This window comes from Berghia stephanieae, chromosome 2, assembly GCF_034508935.2.
Source record: "Berghia stephanieae isolate SIO BIC M18660-M18661 chromosome 2, UCSD_Bste_1.3, whole genome shotgun sequence".
Taxonomy (NCBI): Eukaryota; Metazoa; Mollusca; class Gastropoda; order Nudibranchia; family Aeolidiidae; genus Berghia; species Berghia stephanieae.
In genome coordinates, this window is record NC_088361.1 from 78,218,976 (window position 1) to 78,241,024 (window position 22,049).

The 22,049-nt window shown below is 37.0% G+C and overlaps 1 protein-coding gene across 4 annotated transcripts in view; it reads left to right on the forward strand.

The window, feature by feature from the left end:
* The first annotated feature begins 8,998 nt into the window (after positions 1-8,998).
* LOC144965570 (long-chain fatty acid transport protein 6-like) overlaps positions 8,999-22,049 on the forward strand; it is a 40,237-nt gene continuing 27,186 nt past the window's right edge. For 3 of the 4 annotated variants that reach the window (XM_078901055.1, XM_078901053.1, XM_078901057.1), the window contains exons 1-5: positions 9,015-9,117; positions 13,577-13,996; positions 15,354-15,464; positions 17,141-17,208; positions 20,826-20,973. In XM_078901055.1, coding sequence (XP_078757181.1) covers positions 13,636-13,996; positions 15,354-15,464; positions 17,141-17,208; positions 20,826-20,973 — 688 coding nt within the window. In that variant the 5' untranslated portion in view covers positions 9,015-9,117; positions 13,577-13,635. Of the gene's footprint in view, positions 9,118-13,576; positions 13,997-15,353; positions 15,465-17,140; positions 17,209-20,825; positions 20,974-22,049 lie in introns of all 4 variants that reach the window. The other variant, XM_078901056.1, reaches the window with a different exon arrangement.

Sequence of the window (22,049 nt, forward strand, 5' to 3'; positions counted from 1 at the left end):
TTTGGCATTTTACACTTGTTTGCTTGATTTCGCCTTTTTTTCCATCTCACATCAATCTCAGATATTTGGAATATGATGTATTTCTGGCTTTCTTTTAACAATCTGATTAACAGTGGGATGCTTTCTGTCCTTGCTCTGAAATAAGACTGTTTTGACCCTAACCTGGCTGGGGTCAATAGGGGAACAGTCATACATATGTATATGGCTATATATACTTTTTTTTTTTTTCCGGAGTGGAGGGGGTAAATATTTATCCCTATAAATTATCTCTCTCTTATGTTTTACAGTTTAGCATGCTTAACACTAACACACACAAGCTTGTAATGAATTTACAGAAATAACTTAAGCATGTCTATAGGGGGGAATGTTTTAAAAAATTGCCTACTCTGCTGATTCTTTATAGACTGGTTTGTTATATAGTAAACGAAAAGGGATAAAACACCTGTGACTACCTTTGAGTTGGTAAAAAATATCTGTTCATTACAGCGTTTTGCTATATGCTGTAATATTACACATATTGCTGGGCGGGATCTTCTGACCTCCCATAGTGGGCAAGAGGTCACTTGCTGTGTCTTATCTGTTTTCTGAGTTGCTTTCTCTCTTTCTCTTGGAATGGGATAATCTGGTTTGTCCTGGACCTGGCTGAGAGGGATATGGTCAAGTGAAAGTCTTTGGGTCAAATGTATATTAGTTGAGGGAGATGATATTTTTCCTTGTAATTCATCTCTCTGTTATGTGCTGGATACACTCCAACACGGATTCCCCGAACACACAGTTTCCTCAAACTCATTCGAATGTCCCGATTTTTTTCCTTATAATTCTTTGTTATAATTCCATTCCTTCCTCTAATTAATTTTTGCCTCGAACACGGTTTCCTCGAACTAATTTCACCCAGACAACTTTTTTTTTTTTTTTAAATGAATGCTTTTTTTAATGCGCCAGGGGCCTTCGACCACTGATGATTTACTATGGCATTAGCAGTTGCGTATATGTTTATCTTGTATTATCTATCTGCACTGCATGTGTGTGTATACAATATGATACCCATGCAGACACACAGCCACTTACACACCCCATCGCCATTTTGCATAACCGACACCTCCCTGCTTATTCTTAGCACTTCGCCATTCGGTCTATTTTCAATAACACGGACCATGATTGGCTACGACGGTAAATGAATGTTGTAACATAGCATAGCATCCTCGACATTTTACAGATTCCACCACTACATATAAGCCAGGAATCAACAGCACATATACCGTAATATTCAGATCGAAGTTCGATTCCAAAAATGATGATGTTGACAATGATTATAATACTAATGATAATAACAACAAAAATATAGTAATAATAATAATGGTGATAATAGTAATAATAATAATATTAAGGAGGAGGAAAATAACAATAATAATAAGAAGAAGAAATGATTATAACATTTTACACTTGTCATTAACTGTTTCAAAAAGTGGGATAGGTCGAAACAAAATCAAAACACTACACACACACGTACATACATCAGTGATGCCAAAACTCCGGTCTGGAGCAAAAAATTCCGGTGAGGTCAAATTTGTTCCAAGGATACCAACCACCACATCATCACTGCCACTAGTATTACAACCATCATCACTACCACTACTACTGCAACCACTACCACATCATCATCACTACCACTACTACTACAACCACCACCACCACATCTTAATCAGTACCACAATTACTACTACTACCACCACATCATCATCACTACCACTACAACCACAACACCACATTATCACTACCAGTACTACTACACCACCAACGCCACATCATCATCACTACAACCACCACCACCACCACATCATCATAACTACTACTACTACTACAACCACCACAACCACACTGTCATCACTACCGCTATTGGAACCACCACAACCACATCATCATCAATACCACTACTACTACAACCACCAGCATCACTACCATTACTACTACAACCACCACCACCACATCATCACTACCACTACTACTACAACCACCACTACCACACCATCATCACTACCAATACTACTACAACCACCACCACTACATCATCATCACTACCACTACTACTACAACCACCACCACCACATCATCACTAACACTACTACTACAACCACCACGACCACATCATCATCACTACCACTACTACTACAACCACCACCACCACTACATCGTCATTACCACTACTACTACAACCACCACCACCACATCATCATTACCACTAATACTACAACCATCCCACCACATCATCATTACCGTTAGTACTGCAACCACCACATCACCATCACTACAACATCAACATCACTACCACTACTACTACAACCACCACTACCACATCACATCACGACCTCTACTACTACAACCACCACCGCCACATCATCCTTACCACTACTACAACAACCACCACCACATTATCATTACCACTACTACTACTACTAGGACAACCACCACCACCACATTATTATCACAACCACTAAAACTACAACAACCACCACCACATCATCATCACTACCACCGCTCCTCCAACCACCACCTCATCTTCATCACTACCACCACTACTACTACTACAGCCACCACCACCACATCATCATCACTACCACTATTACTACAACCACCATCATCATCACTACCATTACTACTACAACCACCATCATCATCACTACTACTACAACCACCACAGCCACATTGTCATCACTACCACTACTACTGCAACCACCACCACCACATAATCATCACTACAACAACTACCACTACATCATCATCATCACTACCACTATTGCTACAACCATCAGCACCACATCATCATCACGACCACTACTACTACAACCACCACCACCACATTATCTGGGTGGGGTTCCTGACCTCTCATAGTGGGCAGGGGGGTACATACTGCGTCTTCTATCCCCTTATATCTGTTTTCCAACATGCTTTCTGTCTTTGTCTTGGAATGATATTACTTGGTTTTGTCCTGGCCCTGGCCGGAGTCCTGGCTTGTAGGGAAACAGTCAAATGCATAGTTATTGTTTTGGGAGAGGATATTTTTTTTCCTTGTAAATCATATCTCTGTTATGTATTATTATATTTATTTTAAATGTATAATGTAAGCATTTGAGTGTATTCCTCTTTGTTGGATTTTGTGCTTGTGTCCGGATGAGACTTATAGGTGATCTCAAACTAAGTACATTGGAATCTACATCTGATTTCTGATCCCTATTTGTTCCCAGTTCCCCTTTGTCTAACTTTCTCTTGGGTGCTTCAATTGTAATTCTAGAACTTTTTACTATCCCATTTTCTTCCTTTTTTACTGGCGCTGATATAACCTAAATGTGTTGCAAGCGCCGTAAAACCCTTAAAAACAAAAAACAAACCACCACATTATCATCACTACCACGACTACTATTACAACCACCACCACATCATCATCACTACCACTACAACTACCACTACCACATCATCATCACTACCATTTGTACTACAACCACCACATCATTATCATCACGACCACAACTACTACAACCACTATACCACCACCACATCATCATCACTACAACTACTACTTCAACCACCAAAGTTGGCGTCTATACACACCGACCCATCACATCACACAATACCACATCGACACATGGACACAAATACAGTGCAACCTCTAGATAGCCACATTGACTTCTGGTCCCGATTGTTTTTATATATTATACTATTAGTAATAAAAAATCCCAAATAGTGACATACATTTTAGTAAAACCCTTGTTTAGCGATATCTTTATAGCAACAAACGACATTTGGTTTCGATGCTTGATGCCCAACCATCGTCATCTCGTACTCTTTTCCCCCCTCCCAATGAGATCGCTTTGTAACCGACCAACCAGAACACAACAAGGCGTGGAATCAGCATCAGTGCATATGGAACTACAGCAAAAGAAGATTATAAGGTCGCAGGTTCAAACCCCATCACCGCCGCGAAAAAAAAATTATTCTCTATTGTCTTCTGGCACTTTTCTATTCAATTCATCTCTTGTTGTTACCAACATAAGTGCCTGCTCCACTCACTTTTCTGAATTAAAAATTCACCCCATATACCGGAGCATACTCAATGTCTCAATTGTTTCTATGTTATATGTCTGTTGAGAATATTGGCTATTAAGCTTAACTGCTGGCAGGTAACTTCGCGATGGTTGTGTGTTGGACCCGCGGTCTCCAGTGAGAGAGAGAGAGAGAGAGCTCTCGTAATGAATGACCTGAGTTTGATGCGAATTTTTTTGGATTCGTGGATAGCTCATACGGTAGAGTCACACTCTCACCGGCCAGTCGGAGTTGTCGTACCAATAAGGTCGCAGGTTCAAACCCCGTCACCGCCGCGAATTTTTGTTATTCTCTATTGTCTTCTGTCACTTTTCTATTCACTTCATCTCTTGTTGTTACCAAGAGTATCAGTGGATGGTACTCTCGAAGGTCCATTAGCCCTCCATGTTAGCTACCTGTCTGAGGTCAGTGGAGGTTAACCGATATCAGGCAATGCCGTGTCCATTCATGGATATTTATGGTTTTATAATACATGCACTGGCGGTCGGTCAATAGAGCGAAGTTGTTTTGTGCCGCCCTATATTTTCCGTAGATTAGCATGTCAACCAAACAAAAAACTTCAATTTTAAAATTTTGATAAAATTAAAAATTTAGCACATACTGCTTTTTGTTTTGAATTTAATATTTGATTACTCGTGCGTCGCTCCGCGAAGGTAGCGTCAAATCGGCACGTTTCATCTTTCCCCCGTTGCCTGCGCGGGGTGACAATGAGCGGAGGGTGTGGTGTGGTGGGGAAGTTTTTTGTTTGTTTATATGAGCCAGTATTCGTTTGGCCGTCCTGTCCTTATCCTATACTCTGTTGTACCTTGAAGAAAGTTAGTTACCACTCCCCAATCTCCCTCCACCCTCCCTCCCCAACTAACTATTGTCTTTCACTGCTAAAATAATTAGGCCAAGACGGCCAATCTAGCGATGCACGCCCTGAGGTCCTACTTGGGATAAATTAAAACCATATCAGTTTTATCACTGAAAGAAGAGGCTTTGCTTCACTTAGATATACGGATGAAGAGAATGGCAATAAATATATATTTTATCATTGTTGGTTTTGCTTAAATATATATTAAATATCAAAAAGAACAGTAAACAAAGTATGCACCGAGAAGAGCCCCATGGTACTATAAATAATAATCCCTGACCCCACGGAGTCCTTCATCCCCGCACACTCCCAACGATCCCTACTCAACTTGTATTGTGTGTATTGTCTAATAATAGTATAATTATAAAGATGTCGCTGATTGTGTGTGAAGTTAACAAGTGCTTTGCGTTTGGAATTAAATGTGGATTTTTTAATTCAATTATTCTAAAGTTGGGTGTCATACCGTTAGTATTCAGAGAAAATGTACTATCGCTGTTGTCATTGTTTATGAAACCTACCTGTTTTTATCTTGAATCATTTTATTTTAAAACGTTATTTCTGTAATTTGTAACCAATCATGAATCATGTTGATTTTTTAATTGAAAATCGATTCCGACACTTATCCCCTCAAGAGAAAATAGTGGTGAAAGATTTAGGTCCACACAAACCAGTGAATTTTAACTTAGTTTCTAACACACCGAGGAGACAGCGCCGATTTAATAATTATTATTTTTAAAATGTTGAATGGCTTACTGCCAGTGAAAGCCGTAAAACGCTTCATTGTTTTTATTGCTTGATTTTTGGTGATGTATGCTATAACGGACAACAGGAGGATTCAGTGATATTGCGTACATCTCTCAGGCACTGAAGAAACATTCTGAATCAAATAGCCATGTCACAGATGCTGTTAAATATAAACTTTTCAACGTTGTAGATATAAGAAATCAGTTGGAAACAGGACATGCTGCGTCTGTGAGTCGTTATAATGAACAGGTGAAAGTTAACAGACAAGTTTTGTCCAAGATAATTGATGCTCTTTTGTGAGTACGTCTCGTTAATATTCTAACACACACACACACACATACACACACATATGCAACAATTGCAATACCCCCCTCCACACACATACACACACACACACACACACAAAGTAGGTCAAATTAAGTTAAATTAACTAGACCAATAAAATTTGATTCTGTATTTCGGATTTGTGCCGCCTTAAATACAATGTGACCAACCGCCCCTGAATACATGTCAGAATAGCCGGGGAAAACAAAGACAACACCTGTCACGTTATTATTTTCATTTTTTTAAATCGTGTTTTTTCTAAACATCAGTCCAAGTTTGAAATTATTGAGGTTGATACTACAAGTTATTTGTTTGTTTTGTTGTTTTTTTTTAAATTTATATTTGTAGGAGATTTTTTAATATATCGTAAGATGTAGATTTACTAATTTTAAGTGCTTGTAAATGTTGGTGCACTTAAATAATAATTTCGGTATTCAAAACGCATTGTAGGGGGCACCGTGACTCTTTGCTTCGTACACGAAAGGTACTGAGTTCGATCACACGCCGCCGGGCTGTATAGCCGTGAGCAAGTCACCTCGCCCTAGAGGTTTCGGCGCTGCGCTGCGACTGACGCCTTGGTTATTGCAGTCTTCCCCTGGAATAGACCCTAGAGAAAGTTGCCCCCCAATGGAATGAATAAAGGGAATTTTATTTTATATTTATTTTTATCATCAGCATCGCATGGATTTTAATTAATACGTATTAAAAGTAGATGCAAGCATCTGTGTTCTTGTGCGATATCATATTGGTACTTGATTTTCTTGATTTATTCCTAGTTTTGTTAAATAGTGTTCGAGCACTGTTTACAGTCAAAACAATGGAGAGTGAAAGTGTATCTGGTAAACCCTTTGTAAACAGGAGAAATGCCCATTCTAACGTAGTTGGGACGTGTCTTCTTTCGGGCACGCACTGGTCCGCAACATTGCACTGTATGTATTCACGAGTCTCACCACGCCCCCTTTTTTCTACCATCTTGAAAACCCCGGAATAACGACACCCCTGGATATCGACATATTTTTCTGGTCCCGAGCAATGTCGTTATCTAGGGGTTGCACTGTTCAAGTCAACTTCGTAATCTGGCACTTAATTACGGTTCCCCTCGTAATTTTGATAAATTTTTGATCGTTGATTACGAAAATCTCATTAGGCCTACTTTATTTAAATGTTTTTTGTTTTTTATTTGAACGAATTTTAAACAGTGCATGCGGCAACAAAAGAAACCGCAGCTACGTCACTCGACCTCGATAATCCGTCAACTCGAAGGCAGGGAAATATCAGGAGGTTGGGCGGAAATCCGACAGACAAGATTGAAATTGTTTACACTTTTAGTTTTCATGAATTTTGGTCCGTTATAGCACAATTTGTAAATATCCTTGAGTGAATTAACTGCACGTCTAAATGGGCCATAAAGATTTAACCACATAAATGCTATATTTTTTTATTTTTTTTTTGTTTTGGTCGGATCTTGTGTTGGTGTCTGGGTGAGTCTTTTATGTGATCTCATACCGAGTATCCTTAGAATCTGCATAATATGTTCCCTAAGCAGGCCCATTATAATGAGAACTTAACAAATACCAAGTTTTTAAAACGGCTGTTCTCAACATGTGATGAAATTCAAGGAAATCAACAACATTGAGGTACGGACAAAGATGATGCATAAAGAATTGGTAAAGCCCTAACAGCCTTTTAAGTCCTGAAGAAAATTTTGAAATCTGAAGACATCAGAATTTCAACAAAATTGAAAGTTTTTCATGCAACTGTGCAGTCTATATTGCTGTATGGATCAGAAACATGGACACAACCAAAGGCATCACCAACATATTACAGACTTTTATAAGCAAATGTCCAAGGAGATTTTGGGCATGGACGGATAAAGTCAGGAATGAATATCTTTAGGAAGCTGCAAACCAACAACCTAATTCAGAAAGAGAAAGTATGGATTGACAGACCATATTCTTAAACTAAACAACAACAACAAAATTGCCTGCAACATCACAAGACAGGCTTGAATATGGGATCCCCAAGGAGGATGAAGACCAGAAACCAAGAAATACTTAGCGACGGAGCACGATTAAGGAGGCGGGGAGGGGTGAATATACGTGGAAGCAGGTGGAGGACACAAGGTAGAGTCAAATAGGGAAGCATTATTGGTGGTCTATGCTCTGACTCGGGTTAAGGGCTTTTAAAAGCAGTGAAGTAAGTTTGATCTTGGAACCGAGTTCGTTATATCCAGGTCCCACTGTAATACTATTCGCGATGGTGGTGTACGAACGAATCGGCGATCTCAAGAAGTGGGTGAGAGAGGGATCTAGTAATGACTTTGAGTTTGAAACGAATATTTTGTGTGTTCGTGGATAGCTCACACGGTAGAGCCACGCTCTCACCTGCCAGGCGGAGTTGTCGTACCAATAAGGTCGCAGGTTCAAACCCCACCACCTCCGCGAAAAAATTTTTATTCTCTATTGTCTTCTGGCACTTTTCTATTCACTTCATATCTTGTTGTTACCAACATAAGTGCCTGCTCCACTCGCTTTTCTGAATTAAAATTCACCCGATACACCGGAGCATACTCAATGTCTCAATCGTTTCTATGTTAATGTTTGTGTTGAGAATATTGACTATTAAGCTTAACTGCTGGTCAAAATTATTCGCGATGGTGGTGTACGAACGAATCGGCGATCTCAAGAAGTGGGTGAGAGAGGGATCTAGTAATGACTTTGAGTTTGAAACGAATATTTTGTGTGTTCGTGGATAGCTCACACGGTAGAGCCACGCTCTCACCTGCCAGGCGGAGTTGTCGTACCAATAAGGTCGCAGGTTCAAACCCCACCACCGCCGCGAAAAAATTTTTATTCTCTATTGTCTTCTGGCACTTTTCTATTCACTTCATATCTTGTTATATGGATACATAAGACAAATTATACCGGCGTATACAAAAAGTAGTTGGACTTACATAAATTGAACTTTCATCTTTCATTTTGACCGTTGACCCCAATTGCTAAATAACAATTCGTGCTGGACTTGGAACAATTGATTGCCTATGAAAACCTGATAAAATTATTTTCAGAGCAAATTGCAGACACGCTTATTAGCAGGTAATTTAATAGCCTTAGCCTTGCAAATATGAAGAAATCAAGGGCTATATACTGTTCGTGCACATATACTGCGACAGAAGACAGTGACACTCAAGCCCTCCTCTCCTCCAACTCTTATCTGAAACTGAAAGACCACTTTCGCTCTCTGAAGTTGAGGGCGTATTTGTAGAATTACAAAGTAGGAGTTGTAGAGTTTCAAGTTTCAAACGTTTATTTTTAGGCAATTGCCAATATAACTCATACAAGAATATAATATTTACGAGGCCATCCGGAAGCTCCTACATCCCCAGTATTCTCTTGTTGGGAGGTGGGAGACTTACTTTAAAAAAAAAAAAAAAAAGTTTCCCCCCTCCCAAACCCCCTACTAGAACTAGAACATTATAAAAAAACAAGAATACTGTGGATGTAGGAGCTTTCGGAAGGCCTCCGATAATAATAATGATAATAATCATTATCATAATAATAATAATAAGGGCTGCCTCTATTCTCACCCCCCCCCCCCCCCCCCCCCCGGCCGATTGGATTACCGAAAAAAACGTCGCCGGCTTTTTGCGATTTGGATTTGATTGATTTTTTTTTAAATTGTGCAACTTGTGACAAGAAACTTAACAAATTACTGCATTACAACCTTTGGATTAAACATACAACAATTGTGGACTACTATTATGAAGAGTAGCATCCTAGACTAGGGGGGTGAGAATAGTCACTTCGAATAATAATAGTAATAACAATAATAATGATGAATAATAATAGTAGAGGATGTTAAGCGTAAAATGTTTATCCTAGCGGGGCATCTCGCCTTTGGTCGTCGCTATGGACGGATTTAAAACGTTAAAACAATGAAAGGACGAGTGCTACAAAAGTAAAAGATGCGACCCACCCCCACCCCATCACTCTCATTCTCACTAACTCTATACTCTATCTATCAATTTAAGTCTCTCTCTCTCTCTCTCACTCTCCCCCTCTCTCTCTCTCTCTCTCTCTCTCTCTCTCTCTCTCTCCCTCTCTCTCTCTCTCTCTCTCTCTCTCTCTCTCTCTCTCTCTCTCTCTCTCTCTCTCTTTCTCTCTGTCTCTTTCTCTCTCTCTCTTTCTTTCTCATTTTCTTTTTTTTTTTTTTACTAACTCTACTAATACGCCAGTAGATAGTGTGCGCTTGGCTAAGAAGCTCACAACATTGTCATCCGGAAGTAAAACGGACCAACACACAAAACTATGTGTTACCTTGAACGTTTATAGAGTATGGTTAATACAGTTTAGTGAGAATTACTCATAAACGCGGATGGCAAAAAAACAATAACAAAGACTCGAGTGGTGTCAACTTCATTCTATTTATAGATAGGTTTCACAGTGGCTCTGGCTATGTTCACAGTTCACGACACCCTGGCCATGAATGTAAAATGTAGTCAGTCAAGCTATGTTCATGGCACTCAAGTTTTGTTGTTCATGAAGTTAATGGAAGGTTTTGTGCCATTGCTAAGTCTCGGCAATAGTATATTCAGGCACTTCGTGTATCCAAAATTGTTTTTTTTTTTAAATCAACAACAAAAAACAACAAAACTTGAGCTTTTATATAGTGCAATGTCCACTAAATCAAAGCACTTTTTAAAAAATATTCTCTCTCTCTCTCTCTCTCTCTCTCTCTCTCTCTCTCTCTCTCTCTCTCCCCATCTCTCTCTCTCTCTCTCTCTCTCTCTCTCTCTCTCTCTCTCTCTCTCTCTCTCCCTTCCTTCCTTTCTTTCTCTCTCTCTCTCTCACTCTCTTGTTTCTGTGTTGTTGCAAAATCTTAGGCCTGCTTTTGCCTTTACTGGTTTTTGATTAACTCTTTCTATTTTTATGTATATAGTCAATACCAGTAGTGCATGGTCACTGTCGATATCCACACCAGGTTATGTTTTACAGTAAAGGATACCATTAGAATTTCTGAATCTGTCAGAGATGGCAATGTAATCGATTTGTGTGTTCAATCTCCAGGTGATATCTACACCCATAGACATCTGGGATGATTCTCGAACCATGTGTTATTGATTATCAGTCTGTTAGCTTGGCACCAGTCAAGCCATAGGTTACCTCTAAGAGCAAGTGAAAGAGAGAGATAGAGAAAATGAGTGAGGGGTGGTGATGTGCTGTGATTAGCGCAACCTAGTTTTGCAAAAGCCATATTTTAAAGCACAGTGGAGCTCGATTATAACGAGAATCTCCGTTCTAAGCATAAATTCTTATGCCCAAGCTCTTGTTACAACTGATTTTCAAGAGAAAGAGCCACATAATCTTATTTTAACCCTTAAAATACATTGACAATCCTTCAAAATAGCGTGGAGCTCCTATTAAATCGTCGACATATCTCGGCAATCGTTGCCTCATTCTTCTCCACGATGAAGACTTTAGTCTCAATAGTCAGTCTTTTTCTTTTTTTTTTTTATTTTGAGAATCCATAGTGATGTTATTGTTATCGAGTTGAAATTAGTTGTGCTGACAATTGACAATATGATTTTGACAAAAAGTGCAGTGAAAATTTGGATTAAAAATGACAGACAGTTGACAGCAGGAACCAACACGCTATGAGGTAAAAAAGCAAGTGGTCATGATCAAGGGTGTGATGCTAATGAACAGTGCCGATAGGTGCATTGTTGTGACATTTGAACTCGTCCAATAATAGGTAAGATGTGTTATTTCATTTAATTTGGAAGGGAAATCATCATGGCAAAGTCCATTATCTACATGTATATCAGCCATACTGATAGTAATATCTATCCTATTGCTATTGTAGCACTGCCGATACTGATTGCTTCGCTTTGCATGTGTATGATTGTGATGTTTGTTGATAAATAAACGTACATTTTTGCTTTTTATTTTAGATCAAGTACTCGTTATTCCTGGGTTCTGAATCGCTCTTTCTCATTACAACAAATTTATTTATAATAGAGAAAAGTGGGTGGAAAAACACGGATTTGAAAAAGTCTCTTTATTGCCGTGCTCTCATTATTTCCGATGCTGTTAAACTTAAGCACCACTGTATGTCCTTACATCATAGTGTATGACCAAGGACACTTGTCAGTAATTTTCATCTCTACCTCTATCTCCCTTTTTAAATATTGGTGCTATATTTCTATGTTTCCAGTTTTTTATAAAATTTTCCCTGGTCTAAAGATGTTTAAAAGAGGAAAGTGTAAGTCTAACTTCAACCCGGTCTCTCAATTTCATTCATTTGTTTTAATATCTCTTTTGTGAGTGCCCCATTAAGTGTCAGATGCATCTGAAAACACACAAGTAGAAGTAAGTTGTTGGTTTTGAATGTTGGCTTCTCTTTCTCTGGGTCATGAGTTGATATACATTTTCAAGGGGGGCAAGACCCACATTCTCAGTTTTTCTGCTTATGATTTAAGATCATAGTCTTCCTCTATTGTTTTTGGACAATTCGTTTTTACTTCTTTTTATTTATTTTGAACAGACTCACCAGGTTTTTGTTTCAGTGTCGATCCATGGTAGTCTGAATTGTGTGCTACTCTGGTTGGCTTGGACATTGTCTCTAATTGGATCTAATCGGCAGTTCCTTTCTTGTCGTTTCTCTTTTATTTTCAAAGCTGGATTACTGTAATGCTCTGTTGTTTGGTGTCTCGGTAAATCAGCTCAGGCGGCTGCAGATGGTCCAAAATAATGTTGCCAGATTGGTCATTCGAAGGCGGAGGTTACACTGGCTGCCTGTTGAGAAAAGGGTCAAATTCAGAGCATGTGTCCTAGTTTATCGTTGTCTAGAAAACACTGCCCCTCCCTACCTCACAGAACTCCTAAAGAAATATTCGACAACCCGACCTTTGCATTCCTCCAATGACACCACCCGTTTTGCTACCCCACGCATTCGTACAAAAGTGGGAACAAGGTCCTTTTCTCATTTTGGTCCGTGTGTATGAAACACCATTCCACAGAGCATCCAAGAATCCAAATCATTGTCTGTTTTCAAGAAATCCTCGAACGTTTTGGCATGTCCTGAGGATTTCAAAGAAACTGTGCTGGAGTGTAATTTACATGATCAGTCAGTCCCTACACTCGTAGAATTACTCTATTCTTTTTGGTTATGATCAAGAGTCTGCTAAAACTGATACCCTGTTACACAAAGGGTTATTAAAACAGCACTATTTAATTTGGCTCGTTAAAGGAAATGACCTTCACAGTAAAATTAATGTTAAAGAATGAATGAAATAAGTTCAACTTCTACTTACATTCAACAATAAGTTAAGTGCCAGACTTATTCTGATATGAACACATGATTTTAAGATTGCATCACAGGACAATGTATTTGTATAGTCTGTTTATTAATTTGTTAGCACACAAGTGCTTCTCTGAATTGGTTCAGGCTCTAAGTTTTCTTAGACCATTGTTCGTTGCATTAAATTAATGTTTTAGAATATTTTTTTTAAAGTTTATTTTTGGGTTGATAATTGTTATGCATTTTTATTTTCAGATCCACAGAGGAAAAGGAACTACATTTTATATATATTTAAGAAACAAGAAAACGTCAGGATGAAGCTATATGAAAAAATATTGGCTGGAGCAGCTGGTGCCACTGGTGCAGGGGTTGTTGCATGGCGCACCATGTTTCCTTGGATAGGATATGATCTGCAGTTGATGAGTGTTGGTATGAAGATATTCAAAGTGAGAAACGAAGCCATGACATCCATGTTGGTAGACAAATTTGAAAAACATGTAGTAAACAACCCCAAAAAACCTTTTATTATCTTTGAAGACTCTGTCTATACTTATGAGTTTGTGGACCAAATGGCATGTAAAGTAGCTAATGTTGTCAAAACCTGGGATGTCAAACCTCGGGACACAGTGACTATGATGATATCCAATGAGCCTTCATTTATTTGGACATTTTTAGGTAAGCTTTACTATGCTACTTTTACAACATAACTGATAGTAGTATTCTTTGTAGTATTATGCCAAATATTGGACATTTTTGGGTAAGCTTTATTATGCTACTTTTACAACATAACTGATAGTAGTATTCTTTGTAGTATTATGCCAAATATTCCATTAAATGCTGTTAATGTGACATGATTGTATAATTGTGAGGGCCCTTATAGCTCAGTTTTAGAGCACTCGCTTCATAAGCAAAGGGATAATTATCATTCAGGATTGCAGTTGAAATACTTTCTGATTACCTGCCCCTGCATTATCAATTGAGTTTTGGCCACCTGTTGTTATCTGACATTATGGAGCTGTTCAGCAGCAATCATAAGAAAAGTGCTCTATGACACTTGTCAGACTGTGGCACTTGAATGGCAGCTCAGTTTGGGACTCAATTTTTTAAAAATCAAATAAATAGAAAACATGAAAAAGTACAAAAGGATGCTGCTAGATACGTTAAAACAACAATTGCTTCCCTATAGAAGCCATCATGAAAAAGCTGGGAAGGTTTCTTCTGGTCGAACAAAGGAAAAGCTCCAAATTCACAACTTTTTAAAAGGGAGTAAATGTTATATTTAAAATACCCAAGTCAACTAACAATAAATGAAAACACGAAAACTAGACAAGCTGGCTTCCAAATGTTCAATCAAATGTTGAACACCACCTTTCTGTGGAATAGCCTTCCACATTCAATTAAATAACTTAGAAGAGTCAAGGATCTCAGCACCACATGGCAATACATACAACTTGGAAAGTAGTCTTATTTTCCATGTGTTTGTGTAAGTGTTATTGCTATTATCGACAGTAATACTCTGTTACACTGAGTCTTTCGATGGAAGAAGGAGAACAAAAATGTTCTAAGGGTATGGTATAATGTTGATTTATAAATATAAATATATACTTTTTAAAAATGTGCTCATTGTTTCATAATAATAATAATAGATTAAATCATCAGTCTTCTTATAAAAGGCTAAACCAAAATGTAAAATTGCCATGAATACTTTGCATCACTGACACTTTTTTTTGTATATCCTTTATTTTTATTGTTTTGAAATTATTCTCGCGACTCACAACATTTTAACCAAAAAGAACTCATATCAAAGGACTGTCAGATGTGAAGAAAAGATAAAAGAAGAAACCAAAGTTTCCCAAATTAGTTATTAGAATTTTAAAGCTTGTGAGTGGTAGTCAACTTTTTTTTGTTTTGTTCATTGTATGATATTTTTAAAATTTAATTCGGTTATTTAAAAATACTCAAAATGTCTCATTAAAAAAAACAAAAAACAAATCCAACTTGTCTGTACTCATAATTTTAAAATTTTTGCCAGGTCTCCAAAAATTGGGTTTAGCTACAGCCTTCATCAATTACAACCTCAAGATGAATCCTTTGGTGCACAGTATACTGGCAGCCAACTCCAAGTATCTCATTGTCGGTGAAGGTAGTGATTGTATTCATTTGTGTGATTTGTTTTTGCAATATTTTATGAGTCAGAGCCTCCATATCTCTTTCACAATGAAATAGGTTTCTGTTTGCCTCTCTGTTGTCAAAGCTTTATCATTATCATTGTAAACATATCCAGAGTCCCATTTTGAAATGTTGCACTATATAAATGTATTTCATTATTATTATTATTATTATTATTATTATTATTATTATTATTATTATTATTATTATTATTATTATTATTATTATTATTATTATTATTATTATTATTATATTATTATTATTATTATTATTATTATTATTATTATTATTATTATTATTATTATTATTATTATTATTATTATTATTATTGTTATTATTATTATTATTATAACTATTATTGTTATTATTATTATTATTATTATTATTATTATTATTATTATTATTATTATTATTATTATTATTATTATTATTATTATTATTATTGTTATTATTATTATTATTATTATTATTATTATTATTATTGTTATTAATAATATTATTATTTCTTATCGTTTAAATTGGGTACGGATTACACTCTCGCAGATTTACAAGTTTATAATTGTTTCATACTTGAAATGTTCTTAGCAATAAAAAAAAATTGTTATCTCAAAACCTAATCTCAACTTTTGATGGAAGCAGAAAGGCTTGTTTTCGTAAACAAAGTTGTATCTGGTTACAAAATGAACGTTTTATTTGCTTGGCATGTGCTGTTAGTGCTCCCAGAAGAGAAGAAAGAATTTTATTAATCTTACTCATGATATAGGCACCCCTTTTGTACTTGTCCCTAATGCAAAAAAGAGCCATGCTAAAGGCCTAAGAGCCAGTAGAAAATATTGAAGGGATGTTAAAAGTGGTTTTAATAGGTCAGAAGATTTTAATACATTCTTCAAAAGCTTATATCATATGAGGATGGTTAAGAATTATTGTTTTCGTTTTTTCTTTTTTTTATTTGGGGGGGGGGGGGGGGGGGGGGGGGGGGTTAAAACATGATCATGATAATATATAGTTTTTATATAGGGATTTACCCAGTATTTTAACAAGCTCAAAGCGCTTAACAGTAACGTGACAGCTTTCACTCAAACATGCAGTATGAGACAAAGCAATAGAAATCTACAATGTTACATATTAAAAAGAAACATTTTAAGATATTTTAAAAAGAATTTTGCATCATTACTGTCTCTGATATATCTTGGAAGGGAGTTCCGGATAAGCAGTCCCTGATATTCAAACGCCCTCTCTTCAATTTTGCTTTTTCACAAGCAACATGAGCTTTTCCATAAGGTAATGTCCATTAATGTGCTCAAAATTCTTAACAAGGGGTCATAATCCAACAGTTATACTTAATTTGTAGAATGAGACATGATGCAATCTTACAAAAAAATTTATATAGCAGAGACAATGCTGTTACTGAACACGTATACATTTTACACCTTAATATGATGGGAGATGGGAGTACAAAGCCTTCTGCAAGGACTCCACTTTGTGTCAGCTTAGCTTACACGCATGCCACGCACTCACACACACAAACACACATACACACACACACGTACACATATACACACATAGGACATATTTAATTGAATGGAACAAGCATTGTTTCATTTTTTTAAAACCAAAATAATAAATGTGAGATTTCAATGTCAATTTCAGGGCAAACACTTCTGGAAAACATCATGGATGTAAGGAGTGAATTGAGTGGAGTCAACATTTATGTTCAGGTGTGTTGCATGTTTTGGTCCCAAATTAATTCATTTTCAACTTTCTGTTACTTACTTGACTTTTTCTTTTTGATCACTGGTGGGACATAGCGCTGCAGTCTAATTTGAGTGCTGCCTTTGACATGATTGATTACGACATTCTATTTTCTAGACTAAAATGTAATTTTAGATTAATTGGTCCTGGAATGATCTGTCTGTCCAGGGGTAATTAGTCATACTCAAGGACATTCAATCTCATATAGCTCAATTAAACAGTGGAATCTCACAAGCATCTCTGTCATTTAGCCTCTACTTTTCATTCTTTATACGGAACCCATAAAGAAATCATTCAGTAATTTTCAGTTGACTTTCTTTTGTTTGCCAATGATGCCTCTTGTGAAAGTTATAAGATTTGTGTGTCTTAAGTCGAGCAATGAATTGGTGAAATTGACATTTGGATGTTAACAAATTTTGTTGTGAGTTGTGTGCTTAGGGGTCCCTGATAGCACAGTTAGTAAAGCACTCACTTCACACACAAAGGGACTGAGATCGATCCTGATTGAAGTCGATTTTTTTTTCTGTCCAGATCTGGCAGAAAGTACATTTTGATAGACTAGCATCCTATCTGAAGGATATGAAACAATTGCTATTGTCCATTTCACGCTATAAAAACCGGGATAAACTCTGGCTCCATGGGTCGTATGGCTCTGAAGGACTATTTTTTTAAAAGTGATGTGCATGAAGAACAGATCTCACAATAGTATCATGCAAACAGATGTATTTGATATACAGGTTGAAATTTTAATATCTCCAGGAGCTGTGTTGATCATTAATTATATCATATTGACAGGTGTAATTTATTAATTTGAATTGATTCAAGATATTTTTTTTTCTCTTTTTAAATAGTAAAGGGTATTTACTCGTGCATGTGTGAGTGTGTGTGTGCATGTGTGTGTGTTATTTGTGTGTATACAGTGCAGTACAAAACTTGTGAACATGGAAATCTTGAAATCATAGAAATCTCGAACACATGTAACTTCCCATTTAAATCCCTCTATTTTCATTGTATTGGGAACATGAAAATCTCAAACATTATTGAAGACGTAACACAATAATCTCAAATAAAATGGAACTTAACTTTCGCATTTGTTGATACAATTCTTTTGCCGTATGTTTGTATTGAATGGAAACGAGAACTGCCATTGCTCTCTATGTGGCCTTAAATGTATCAGTAATGTGTGAGTGTGTGGTGTGTGTGTGTGTGTGTGTGTGTGTGTGTGTGTGGAGTATGAACATGTGTATATAAGGGAGGGAGGGTGTGTGAAGCATGTTTGATACATGCAAGGTCTCACTCTAATGTATACCAGTACCATTGGGGGCAATGATGATCTGAGGATGTTACTGTTATTGTATTAAAATTTTAAAAAAGTGATAAGAGGAGGGTAAGATGGGGTGAGATGAGAGGTATGAGAGAGGTAAATGAGAAGTGGTAGGGATCAGAAGATGTCGTATACTGAGTGTGTAATCAACAGTGGGATGTACTGGCCTTGTGTTCTTTTATATCACAGGTAAAGGGGAACATTATTTCATACACTAGCGCTACACTTCATTATAATGGGACCTCACCAGGACAACTCACATTTAATCCCTCCCCCTGCCTCATATTCTTCTTCATGTTCTTTGTAATATACACAACACGGAAATCTCGAAAACACGGAAATCTCAAGGCCTGGTCCCAACTTTTTAGAGATGTCTATGCTGCACTGTATATGCCCACACTAAAAATTATTGATTATTTATATAATCTGTGTGTGTTTGTAAAGCACCAGAGAGCACTTGCTGGTAGATTATTGCAGGCTGCATACATTTTATATTATTATTATTATTATTATTATTATTATTATTATTATTATTATTATTATTATTATTATTATTATTATTATTGTTATTATTATGAGACCTCCCACCTTCCTTCAAGGAGCCGTATCAATCCTGCCTCTTTCATCTCTTTGTTTACCAATTGTCTCGATATCTTAAAATAGCTCTTCTACTTGTTATTTATAATTTTTAAAATTCATGTGACTAGTGGTAATTATTTCATGGGTTGTCTTCAAAATACTGGTGGTAAAATAGAGTTCCTTTGAACTGATATTACTAATCTGTGGTAAGTAGATTGTATGTTAAATTATTTCAATTCATTTAAAGAAACATCAGACATCAATTCTGGGGGAAAAAATGCCTACATTACACTTGTAAGATCAATTTTAGACTATTCCTGTACAGTTTGGGACCTACTTTTACAATGTGATATAAAAGCAATTGAAGCTGTCTAGTACCACGTTGTAAGATTAGTCTACTGCCTTATAGCAGCGTAACGGACATATTAATAATAATAGCATAGCTTTGATGGACTCCCTTACAAGAGATGGAAAGAACACTGATTAACTCATATGTTAAAAATCACAAACAAAATAATGGCCATCTCACCAAAAGAACAAGCTATATATACCACTTAATTCACACACTCAAAGAAAAACCCACTCAATTTATTAAAACACCAATCTGCAAGCACAAACCAGGCCTGTAAATCTTCCATCTATTGTCGGATTTCCGACATTACGATTTTGCTCTTAAGTGCTAATACTCTCTATTTTGCTACCGACACACATGCATATCTCCGGTTCTTATTTCTCAGTCTCTATATTTCTTTGGTTCCGTCCGGATGTGAGACGGAAAAAAAATAATGCGAAATAATTATTTTTCTTCGAAATATATATTCTTTGAAAGCTCTCACACCACCGCACCACCTCCTCTTCTTTTTCGGCATCGTCTTCTTCTTCTTCTTCTTCGTCGTCGTTGTCTTCTTCTTCTCTTTCTTCTTCTTCTTCTTCTTCTTCTTCTTCTTCTTCTTCTTCTTCTTCTTCTTCTTCTTCTTCTTCTTCTTCTTCTTCTTCTTCTTCTTCTTCTTCTTCTTCTTCTTCTTCTTCTTCTTCTTCTTCTATAAGAATTAATCCAAATAAACGAAAGAATAAGCGTAAACATTTAACACAAACAGGATCGAAGATACGCAGCTTCCTGTGTTAAGCATGAGATACACATCCTTTCATTTGACAACTAACTCAGACCTGGGCCCTCAAATAATTGGGATTTTTTTTTTTGGTACCATAAAATAGGGACCTCGTTATAAATAAGTAGGGGAAAGTGACCTGATTTGACTAGTCAATTGACGTGTCATATCTGTGTTGTGTCCATATTTTTGTCCTGTTGTGTCTATTTTCGCATGTTCAAAAAGTTCCGACAATTTTTTCACCAACCATTTACAGGCCTGACAAACATCTTCAAGTATTTATTTGCAACCCGCACCATCAAAGACTGGAATGCTCTTGATGAAACATGTGTAAACACAACAGATTTAGACACTTTCAAGAGAAGATTACCAAAATACCTCAGGCTAGACACCACAATAGCTTCCCACATTCAACAACTCTCTTCGCCTTCGAACATAGATACTCAGAATTTAGTTGATTTTGAGTAAAATTCATATTCAGGTTCACATTATGATAATATGTATTATTTTATTAAATTCCAAATTCAATTTATTTTATTTTCCACTCTAACTTTCTCATCACTTCATAAAGGGTCTTGGAAACAACCTTCCGCCCAATGGACTGCAGTCTTTTGACCCTTTGATGTTGGCTGCCCACTCTTCTGGTATTGATCCTAGAGTTAGAAGTGAAGTCACAATGGAAGACATTTGCTGTTTTATATACACATCCGGAACAACAGGTTCGAAGTGAAATTTGTATTTATGGGCGTATGTATGAAAGGTAGTAAATTTTATGTTCAGCTATTGATTGGGATCAGGTATTAAAGGCTTTGCAGTTCTTTCCTTTGGATTGGGTAAGCAATGTATTGTTTTTGCTGTCACATTGGAAACTCTGTGAAAAAGGCATAGGCATAAAATGATATGGAAACGCTAAGCAAGTCAAGAATACACTGCAGATTATTAGTTAGGTACAAATATTTTTATTTAAAAATTTTTAAAATTTATTTTAATTTCTCTTTTGGGTTTGTAACATCAACGGTAACTCTCAGTATTACAGAATCGGTCAACCAGCTTGTGTTGAGAAGAAGAAGGAAAAGGAGTAGGAGGAGAAGACAAATAATGATGTGGTGCCTATTGACAAAGTTAATTGTTATTGAAACGATTAACTACTTGATGGTAGTGCCGCGCTGAGGACCGGTCCTTGGGACCGGTCCCACGGTCTTTTAGCTGTGAACCGGGGACCAGTCCCAAAGAGGAAGACCGGCGGCGGTCCTCACTTCTTATCACCTTTCAACGGTCTCGCGCCATACAACTTCCCCAGCGATTCGTTGCCTCGGTTCTTTGCCTATCTTCCACCAATCACCACCCATCCCACTTAATTAATCGCACCCACCCCCCTTTGCCATACACTCAACGACACAGACGACCATAGAGGCAGACGACCACCTCCCTCCACTCCGCAAACCGCCCTTTCGTGTGTGAGATGGGGGGAACAGGAGGCGCACGCCTTGGACGATTCCATTATACGGGGTAAATTTCAAAATTTACTACACCATAATGATCGCAATGACAATGATCTATGATGAAGGCATGACCCCTCTTCTCTAATGGGTTATTGTTTGAAATGTATGTGACTACTAAAGATGTGTGTGTGTGTGTGTGTGTGTGTGTGTGTCTCGAACCTAGCAAGTAGCAAGTCTGATTTTTTGTTTTCTTTTGTCCATCTCTTGTCGCCACTCCTTTCTATCGCATTGTTGTCATTTAAAATAATACAATAATATTAAAATTTCGTTTGGTGTTTTAACTAATCAAATAA